The sequence below is a fragment of the Doryrhamphus excisus genome, linkage group LG16 (assembly GCF_037039965.1).
Source record: "Doryrhamphus excisus strain RoL-2023G ecotype Guam linkage group LG16, RoL_Dexc_Guam_v1.1, whole genome shotgun sequence".
Lineage (NCBI taxonomy): Eukaryota > Metazoa > Chordata > Actinopteri > Syngnathiformes > Syngnathidae > Doryrhamphus > Doryrhamphus excisus.
Genome location: NC_136372.1, coordinates 13,910,075 through 13,920,548, shown reverse-complemented (window position 1 = coordinate 13,920,548; position 10,474 = coordinate 13,910,075). Strand labels below are relative to the sequence as shown.

At 38.9% G+C, this 10,474-nt stretch overlaps 1 protein-coding gene across 1 annotated transcript in view; it reads left to right on the top strand.

Moving 5' to 3' along the window:
- Nucleotides 1-367: 367 nt before the first annotated feature.
- Nucleotides 368-10,474, top strand: part of LOC131102992 (ras-related protein Rab-26-like) — a 41,798-nt gene continuing 31,691 nt past the window's right edge. Inside the window, exons 1-2 of the mRNA XM_058048778.2 lie at nt 368-753; nt 4,386-4,496. Coding sequence (XP_057904761.1) covers nt 595-753; nt 4,386-4,496 — 270 coding nt within the window. The 5' untranslated portion in view covers nt 368-594. The remainder of the gene's footprint in view (nt 754-4,385; nt 4,497-10,474) is intronic.

The window sequence follows — 10,474 nt, the reverse complement described above, 5'->3', positions numbered from 1 at the left end:
TTTGAATATATTATGCTGGTGCCTATCCCAGCTGTCGTCGGGCGGGAGGCGGGGTGCACCCTGGACTAGTCTGTGCCATTATATATTTTTATTAAATATATTTCATTTAATTCGTGCATTAATCACTGAAAGGTAAGTGAATATGTAATTTAAATACTAATAACAATTAAATGGAAGTGCATCGTTATTTCAGCACCATGGATAGCTCATCTACCAGCTTCCTTTCATTATCCACGAATACTAGCTCTGTTGATCTTATGTGTATTAAGATAAAGGTAAAAGACAAGCGTGTGCGTGTGAGTGTGCGTGTGTGCAGATGCAGCGCCCCCTTTTGTCATGATGGTGTTCACTCCAAAGGTGCGTTCACTTGCTCTCGGAGTGCAGCCCGCAGCGGAGCAAACTGGCGGTGGCAGGAAGACACAACATTGTGGAGATCCATCCATGTGGATATTTGACACACAACCAATGCCCATGAGAGTTTTTTAGGCTCCGTTCGATCAAATAAGCCTTGTTTTTTAGTGTTTTTTGCAACTTTTGCGATCTTTTCCTGTAATCCTTTGTTTACTCTTTCAAGTTTTGGGCGTTTTTGAGGACATGTCTCGTAAGAAGGCTTCCAGGGGTAAAAATACAAGCAGCCCCGCCGGGAAAGGCAGTGGCGGGAAAGGTGCGAGTCTTGTGCAGATGAACGGGGTGGTCCATCCCAGCAGACCCCCCATCAGCAACAGCAGCGAGTTTTACGACATTGCATTTAAGGTAAGGAAAGAAGACACTGCAAAGCAACGTCAGGCCACAACATTAGGTACCCCTCTATGTTTCTTATTGTGGTGTTAAGGTGGCGTTCAAGTGCACTGTTTCCAAGGTGTTGCATACCTTACGTCACTACATTACATGCAAGGGACAAAATATTAGAAACACATTTTAATTATGGACGCCACTGAAAAATATTTTAAAAAAAATCAAATATTTATTTACATTTTGTATAATAGTTATATATTTTTTATAGTTTTTTATTATGCATATTTTGTGCTATAATATTGTTTTTACTATTGTTTTTATATGTATTATTTTGATACAGTTCTTGTGTACTATGGATATGTTATGTACAGCACCGGAAAAATACTGGAAAAAAATATTGTATTGATTAAAATAAAAAATGGTAAATTACTGTTTATATTATTTATGATTTTTTAAAAATATTTTAATGTGATTATATTATTTTTTAATTGTATATATATATCTATTTTGATGCAGCATTGTATGGACACTTTATATACACCACTGTTACATTATAGTATATTTTTTTATTTATGCTTTTAAAATATAATTTCTTGTAATTTATACAGCATATGTGTTATGTTGTGTGGAAAATTATTGGAAAAAATTCAACAATTATAGGATATATTTTTTATGCTTTAAATAATAATTTTATGAAATTGTTATTATTATTATCTGAAAAACTTACTTTTTATTCAGTTCTTGTAGGGATTGGTTGTGGCAAATGAAATCTTCACATAAAAAAAAATATTAATGGAAAAAAAAAATATATATATATATATATATATATTAATGTTTGTATTTTTAAGCTGTCATGTGTTGTTTTCCACTCGGGTTTGCATGGAGGTTCCTTCCAACCATGCAAGCTCCTTTATTCATGAAACAGCAGCATGCTCCTGACACCAGCTGTGTCAATAAACGATCGATAGCCTGGAGAGGTGCACACCACCTGATAACACACACACACACACACACACACACAGGACAGCACATGATGTGCTCTGACCCCGATGCATGCAGCCGTGCCATTAAAGAAAGTGTCACCATCTTCACAACCAAAATAAAAAGCTCCTTCTCACGGAAACCTGTCTCCGGGGGCCCGTGCCAACCGACTCCACCGTCTGAAGCAGCTGTTTGATGTGTGAGAATAACTCACTTGATCCACTTTACTAGCGTCCTATTTAGCTGCGCCCGCCGTGGACTCACTTGGACATGCAGTCAAATAGACGGCTCTATCGAAGTTTCCATTACGATCCATTAACCTCATTTGACCTGTTGAGCCTGATACTGCAGCGTATTCCAGCATGGGAGAATCGCTACCTGAATGTTCTGAACTCCTGTTTCCGTGCCAGTGTTGAGTGTGGCTGTAGCCCCGCCTCCTATTATGGCAGCAACCTCAACCTTGTTGTTTTTTTACTTGCTTCACTTTTACACTTGCATTACACAATATGTAAACATAAGAGAAAATAAGACATATAAGACATAAATAAGACACAATATCAACTGATGTATATTAGCATTGGGAGAGTTCCTTGTTGTTTTTTACTTGCCTCACCTTTACACTTGTATGACCAAATATTTGCACATAAGAGAAAATAAAACATATATGACAGAAATAAGACATAATAAACACTCACACATGTTGGCATCAGAGGAGTTCCTTGTTGTTTTTACTTGCTTTACCTTTACACTTGTATTACATATCATCTACACATAAGACATAAATAAGACACAATATCAACTGATGTATATTAGCACTGGGAGAGTTCCTTGTTGTTTTTTTACTTGCTTCACCTTTACACTTGTATTACAAAATATTTACACATAAGAGAAAGACAGAAATAAGACACAATATAAACTGATGTATATTAGCACTGGGAGAGTTTCTTGTTGTTTTTTACTTGTTTCACCTTTACACTTGTATTACAAAATATTTACACATAAGAGAATATAAGACATATAAGACAGAAATAAGACACAATATAAACTGATGTATATTAGCATTGGAAGAGTTCCTTGTTTTTTTACTTGCTTCACCTTTACACTTGTATTACAAAATATTCACACATAAGAGAAAATAAGACAGAAATAAGACAGAAATAAAACACAATATAAACTGATGTAAATTAGCATTGGGAGAGTTCCTTGTTGTTTTTTTACTTGCTTCACCTTTACACTTGTATTACAAAATATTTACACATAAGAGAAAATAAAACATATAAGACAGAAATAAGACATAATAAACACTCACACATGTTGGCATCAGAGGAGTTCCTTGTTGTTTTTACTTGCTTCACCTTTACACTTGTATTACAAAATATTTACACGTAAGAGAATATAAGACGTATAAGACAGAAATAAGACACAATATAAACTGATGTATATTAGCATTGGGAGAGTTCCTTGTTTTTTTTACTTGCTTCACCTTTACACTTGTACTACAAAATATTTACACATAAGAGAAAATAAGACAGAAATAAGACACAATATAAACTGATGTGTATTACCATTGGGAGAGTTCCTTTTTTTTACTTACTTCACCTATACACTTGTATTACAAAATATTCACACATAAGAGAAAATAAGACATATAAGACAGAAATAAGACACAATATAAAATATTAAAAAATATTAAAAATAATACTCATATTGGGATAATTTCTTGTTTTTTTACTTGCTTTACCTTTACACTTGTATTACAAAATATTTACACATAAGAGAAAATAAGACATATATGCCTGCTATTTAGGCAGCAACCTCAACATTAATCATGAATCAGCGCCACACAAACGATACAAATCTCCCGCATTATTACGGCCACATCCCTCTCGGTGAGACAGCGTTATTGCTCAGCACCTTTGATGATGCTGGTAGAGGCTTCTAAAGGTGGAGATGAACAGCTGCAAAGATAAAAATAAACTCTTTATAGCTGAAAATAATCATCGCAGTTTGGCATCCCTTCACTCCTACTCGAAGCGCCTTCATTTTAACATCTATAGATAACTTTAAAACACAATTCCCCTGAAGTACTCCATCAGAAAAACGCAATCCAAACCAACCAGATCCCTAGAGAACCTAAACCCCAACTAATCCTAAAACCATTCCATACCTTTAACATGAATTAACATGAATCAACTTAATCCTAACCCAACAGCAAAAGCATAATAAAACAGTCAGCCATGAACACACTATTGTTATATGAAATATTTGGATTTGACGAAAGCTGCTACAGGATTTTCCGAAATTGGAAGTAACTGGGTTGCACGGCGGAAGAGTGGTTAGCACGCAGACCTCACAGCGAGGAGACCCGGGTTCAATCCCACCCTAGTTTGCCTAGTATGTTCTGTCCGGGTACTTCCAAAAACATGCTAGGTTAATTGGCGACTCCAAATTGTCCATAGGTATGAATGTGAGTGTGAATGGTTGTTTGTCTATATGTGCTCTGTGATTGGCTGGCCACCAGTCCAGGGTGTACCCCGCCTCTCGCCTTAAGACAGCTGTGATAGGCTCCAGCACCCCCGCGACCCTTGTGAGGATAAGCAGTAGAAAATGAATGAATGAGGAAGTAACTAAGAAATTCCACTGACTGTTTTTTTTTTTTTTGTGTACAGGTGATGCTCATCGGCGACTCAGGTGTGGGCAAAACCTGCCTGCTGGTCCGCTTCAAGGACGGAGCTTTCCTGGCCGGCAGCTTCATCTCCACAGTGGGCATCGATTTCCGGGTACTTTCCCATGCACTTTTCGGATGAACAGAACCAGGTCACATGTTCTACAGGGATCTTTTTTTCAATAATCCCCTACGAGCCTGTCTATTGATTTCTTAAATTAGTTCGACATTCTTTTATATGTGTCACTGTCCATGTTCCAGTTTCAGGGTCCCACTTGGCGTGTCCATCCTTTGGTAATGCTCTTAATCGGCGTCACTGCTGGATTTAATTAGCAAGAAATGACATCTCATTAAATTGCTAATATGCAATATTTTATGATACCAAGTAAAACAATCAATGTATATACAATCCCGTGTATCCACTAGTGGAATAAAAAGCCAAAGTGTTCTGCCAACAACAGAAGCAATCCAGAAGTCATCCACTTTATCCTGCTCTAATGCCAGATTGCTTCGTGATTCAATTAATCACAGCTGTGTGATTCGAATACATCCATCCTCCTGGAGGCTACTTCTGCATGGCTTTCTCTTCACATGTCTGCGTTTTTTGTTTTTTTTTTTACAGAAGGGAGAACTTTGCTCATGAGGATGCTTGACTCATTCCAGTGTGTGTGCATGAGGCAGTAATTAACTGGCTTGTAAATGTTTGTGCTGGGCTAATTAGCATAATTGAATCACCACCAAAACACAACAACCTTGCTGTTGTCGCCACACAAATCCTACTAATATTTATTTGGGATGAGTCCCTTTTCCCCACTGTGGGGATACGCACAGACATGGAGATTAGCGCAAGTGTTATTTTTGAGAGAAACTGTAATCCCTTTTTAGTCGGGAGCAAAGACAGGCAACGCTCTTCTTGGGATTTGTGTTGGTTCTGACTTCAAAGCGGCACCGAGCTCATGTTTTGTTGTCGTCTCATTTTGCTTAAGCTCCAGCATGTGCTCTGCATGACTGACTGCCTTGTTCCAGCCAAATGTATTCCAAGGCAGCTATAGAAGCTGCTTTTTAAAGCACAATGTAGCAGACATAATAAGACAGAAATAAGACAAAATATGTACACATATGTTGGCATCAGAAGAGTTCCTTGTTGTTTTTTAACTTGTATTACCCAATATGTAGACATAAGAGAAAATAAGACATATAAGACAGAAATAAGACATAATATACATTCACACATGTTGGCATCAAAAGAGTTCCTTGTTATTTTTTTACCTGCTTAATTTTTACACTTGTATTACCCAATATGTAGACATAAGAAAAAATAAGACAGAAATAAGACATAATATACACTTACACGTTGGCATCAGAAGAGTTCCTTGTTACTTTTATTTACTTGTTTCCCCTTTACATTTGCATTACCCAATATGTAGACATCAGAGAAAATAAGACATATATGACAGAAATAAGACATAATATACACTGTCACGTGTTGGCATCAGAAGAGTTCCTTGTTGTTTTTTACTTGCTTCACTTTTACACGTGCATTACCCAATATGTAGACAAAAGAGAAAATAAATCATATAAGACAGAAATAAGACATACAATACACACTCACACATGTTGGCATCAGAAGAGTTCTTTGTTGTTTTTTTACTTGTTTCACCTTTACACTTGTATTACCCAATATGTAGACATAAGAGAAAATAAGACATATAAGACAGAAATAAGACACAATATAAACTGATGTAAATTAGCACTGGGAGAGTTCCTTGTTTTTTTTACTTGCTTCATAATATACACTTACACATGTTGGCATCAGAAGAGTTCCTTGTTGTTGTTTTACTTGCTTCACCTTTACACTTACATTACTCAATATGTGGACATAAGAGAAAATAAGACATATAAGACAGAAATAAGACATAATATACACTTACAAATGTTGGCATCAGAAGAGTTCCTTGTTGTTGTTTTACTTGCTTCACCTTTACACTTACATTACCCAATATGTGAACATAAGAGAAAATAAGACATATAAGACAGAAATAAGACATAATACACACTCACACATGTTGGCATCAGAAGAGTTATTTGTTGTTTTTTGACTTACTTCACTTTTACACTTGCATTACCTAATATGTAAACATAAGACAATATAAGACAGAAATAAGACATAATATACACTCAAACATGTTGGCATGAGAAGACTTCCTTGTTACTTTTTGTACTTGTTTCACCTTTACTCTTGTATTACCCAATATGTAGACATAAGAGAAAATAAGACATATAAGACACAATCTAAACTGATGTATATTAGCATTGGGAGAGTTCCTTGTTCTTTTCCACATTATATATAGCCCAATATAGCAGACATAATAAGAGAAAATAAAACATATAAGACATATAAGACATAATATAAACTCACACATGTTAGCCTTGGGAAAGTTCCTTTTTTTAACTTATTTCCCCTTTGCACTCGTATTGCCCAATATAATAGACATAATAAGAGAAAATAAGACATAAGACATAAGACATAGATAGATGGAGTCACACTAACAATAAAAATCCAAAAGTCAAGCTTCTCAACATCTGTATTTCCACATACTGATTTATTTTTACCTGCAAACAAAACAACTGCTGGACACGCTTTGGCTTTGCTTTCATGTGGCCATTATCCACCCAGCCTTGCAATCAGAGAAGCGGCGTGTCCAGGTGGTGGGTTGTCACGGCGACGCGGGCAGGCAGGTGGACGGAGGCTGACCAGAGGGTACGGCTGATTGTGTCGCATGCTTGATGGCTTCCTTTATGTTTATAGGTTGACGCAATCATGAGGCGGTGTGTTCTGTCGGCACATGATAGGATGAATGTTGTAAATGTTTGCACTCCGGGGCTTCTTTTATGCTCCACTGAGGACTGGCAGATAGCCTGAGGGTATTCACTTCCTTTTTTTTATTCTCGCCTGTGCGCTGTGACAAATTCAATCACAGTCTATCACTTACTGCAGATGTCTTTTCGCTCATAACAGCATGGAATGACATGGAGACATGGTCATGTACTGACTTGTGGGAGAGTCCATTCTGTCCTCTGCACCTGAAAGTGCTTCTGTTGGATATTTCCTGAAGGCGCGGGGGTGTCAGGGCCAAAAAAAGGCTGCAATATTTGTAATATTTTGTAAAGCAACACATGTAGAAGTTGACGAAAATACCACATTTCTCATTTCATTCTATTTGCACATTTTACACATTACTTACAGACAGCGTCATTGTCCTTCAGGTAATTGTTCTGCTTCTCTTAGCTTCTCTTTGTTTCAGAGTCCTCTGACTCTTTTTCCTCACCTATCTCAGTTGTCTTCGGGCCGAGAGGCGGGGTACACCCTGGACTGTCGCCAGCCAATCACAGGGCACATATAGACAAACAACCATTCACACTCACATTCATACCTATGGACAATTTGGAGTCGCCAATTAACCTAGCATGTTTTTGGAAACTGGAGTCCCCGGAGAAAATCCAGAGATGGCCGAGGGTGGAATTGAACTCGGGTCTCCTAGCTGTGAGGCCTGCGCGCTAACCGCTCGTCTGACATGCAGCCTGGTTTAAGTTACATTCATTAATTCATTTTCTACCGCTTATCCTCACGAGGGTTGCGGGGGTGCTGGAGCCTATCCCAGCTGTCTTCGGGCCGAGAAGGCGGGGTACACCCTGGACTGGTGGCCAGCCAATCACGGGGCACATATAGACAAACAACCATTCACACTCACATTCATACCTATGGACAATTTGGAGTCGCCAATTAACCTAGCATGTTTTTGGAATGTGGGAGGAAACCGGAATACCCAGAGAAAACCCAGAGATTTGGCCGAGGGTGGAATTGAACTCGGGTCTCCTAGCTGTGAGACCTGCGTGCTATCCACTCTGCGGCCTATAAGATTTATTCCTGTAAAAATGTGATTTTTTTTTTCTTGTTAGATTACAACTTTAAAAAATATTATATTCGTTACTATACATATTAATTGAGTTATGCTGGAGCCTATCCCAGCTGTCTTTGGGCGAGAGGCGGAATACACCCTGGACTGGTCGCCAGCCAATCACAGGGCACATATAGACAAACAACCATTCACACTCACATTCATACCTATGGACAATTTGGAGTCGCCAATTAACCTAGCATGTTTTTGGAATGTGGGAGGAAACCGGAGTACATGTAAACTTCACACAGAGATGGCCGAGGGTGGAATTGAACCCTGGTCTCCTAGCTGTGAGGTCTGCGCGCTAACCACTCGACCACCGTTATGTTATGATTCAATGTTTTCAAGTATGTAAACAAATGCAAATAGCTTTAACCTCGAAGAGAGACACAGTCACTTGACAATGATGACTAACGTCCACTTGTTGAAGATGAAGCCCTTCAGCTCCCGACCAATAGGAACACTTCACAATGTGCATGTGCTGCGCTCGGCAGTTCGACGACATGAAATGTCAAACCGTGATTGTTTGTGTACGCGAGCCGGGTGGGGTCAGAAGAAAGCTAATAGCGAGTGGCCGTGGGTGTGAAGTTTAACACGCACAAGTCAGAGGTGAAATGAAAAGGTGATTCACTGCTCGGGGTGGCTGGTGAGTCACGGGTAATGAGGACGCGTTTTGTTTGGATGTGGATGCACGTAAACATGCTCATTATTTCCTGCAGTACCGGACGGGTGGTCAAACGTCTTTCCAGTAAGGGCCACGTGGTGAAAAATGAAAGGATGCTTTCCCACTTTGATATTTTGTAAAGCAACATGTGTCAGCATGCTAAGAAGCCTCATATATTAGGAGGGCCGCACGGTGTCCCCGTGCATGCATGGTTTTCACCGGGTTAATTGGCAACTACAAATTATCCATAGGTATGAATGTGAGTGGCTCCACGGCGGATGAGTGGTAATGGTTAGCACACAGGCCTCACAGCTAGAAGACCCGAGTTCAATTCTATGTGTGGAGTTTGCATGTTCTCCCCGTGCATGCGTGGGTTTTCACCGGGTACTCCGGTTTCCTCCCACATTCCAAAAACATGCTAGGTTAATTGGCGACTCCAAATTGTCCATAGGTATGAATGTGAGTGTGAATGGTTGTTTGTCTATATGTGCCCTGTGATTGGCTGGCCACCAGTCGAGGGTGTACCCCATCTCTTGCCCCAAGACAGCTGGGATAGGCTCCAGCATAACCCAATTAATATTCATAGTAATGAATATAATATTTTGTAAAGTTGTAATCTAACAAGAAAAAAAAATCTAATTTTTACAGGAATAAATCTTATAGGCTGCCGAGTGGATAGCATGCAGGCCTCACAGCTAGGAGACCCAAGTTCAATTCCACCCTCGGCCATCTCTGAGTTTTCTCTGGGTATTCCGGTTTCCTCCCACATTCCAAAAACATGCTAGGTTAATTGGCGACTCCAAATTGTCCATAGGTATGAATGTGAGTGTGAATGGTTGTTTGTCTATATGTGCCCTGTGATTGGCTGACCACCAGTCCAGGGTGTAGCCCTGCCTCTCGCCTGAAGACAGCTAGGATAGGCTCCAGCATACCCATGTCCCTCGTGAGGATAAGCGGTAGAAAATGAATGAATGAATGAATGTGCACTTGGGGGGAAGGGGTACAAAACAGGAATAATTATATTTCAACATTTTCTATACAAAATACAACAATGAGTCTCGCACACAATAAAACTAAAATAAAGTAAAATTATTCAAACAACATGCATGCTAGGTTAATTGGCGACTCCAAATTGTCCATAGGTATGAATGTGAGTGTGAATGGTTGTTTGTCTATATGTGCCCTGTGATTGGCTGGCCACCAGTCCAGGGTGTACCCCGCCTCTTGCCCGAAGACAGCTGGGATAGGCTCCAGCAGTGCCATGTGCCAGACTTTATATACGCAATATTAGTTTTTCCCTGGCTTATTTTCAATTTTATTTGAATTAATAATGACTTTATGTTCCGCAACTAAATTTTCCAAAAATTCAAACTTTATTTGTTGTTGTGTGTATTTTTTAATGCAACTAAAACGACTAAAATGTCATTTTCCTAATAATATTACAACTTCTTGTAACTTATGTGACTTTTT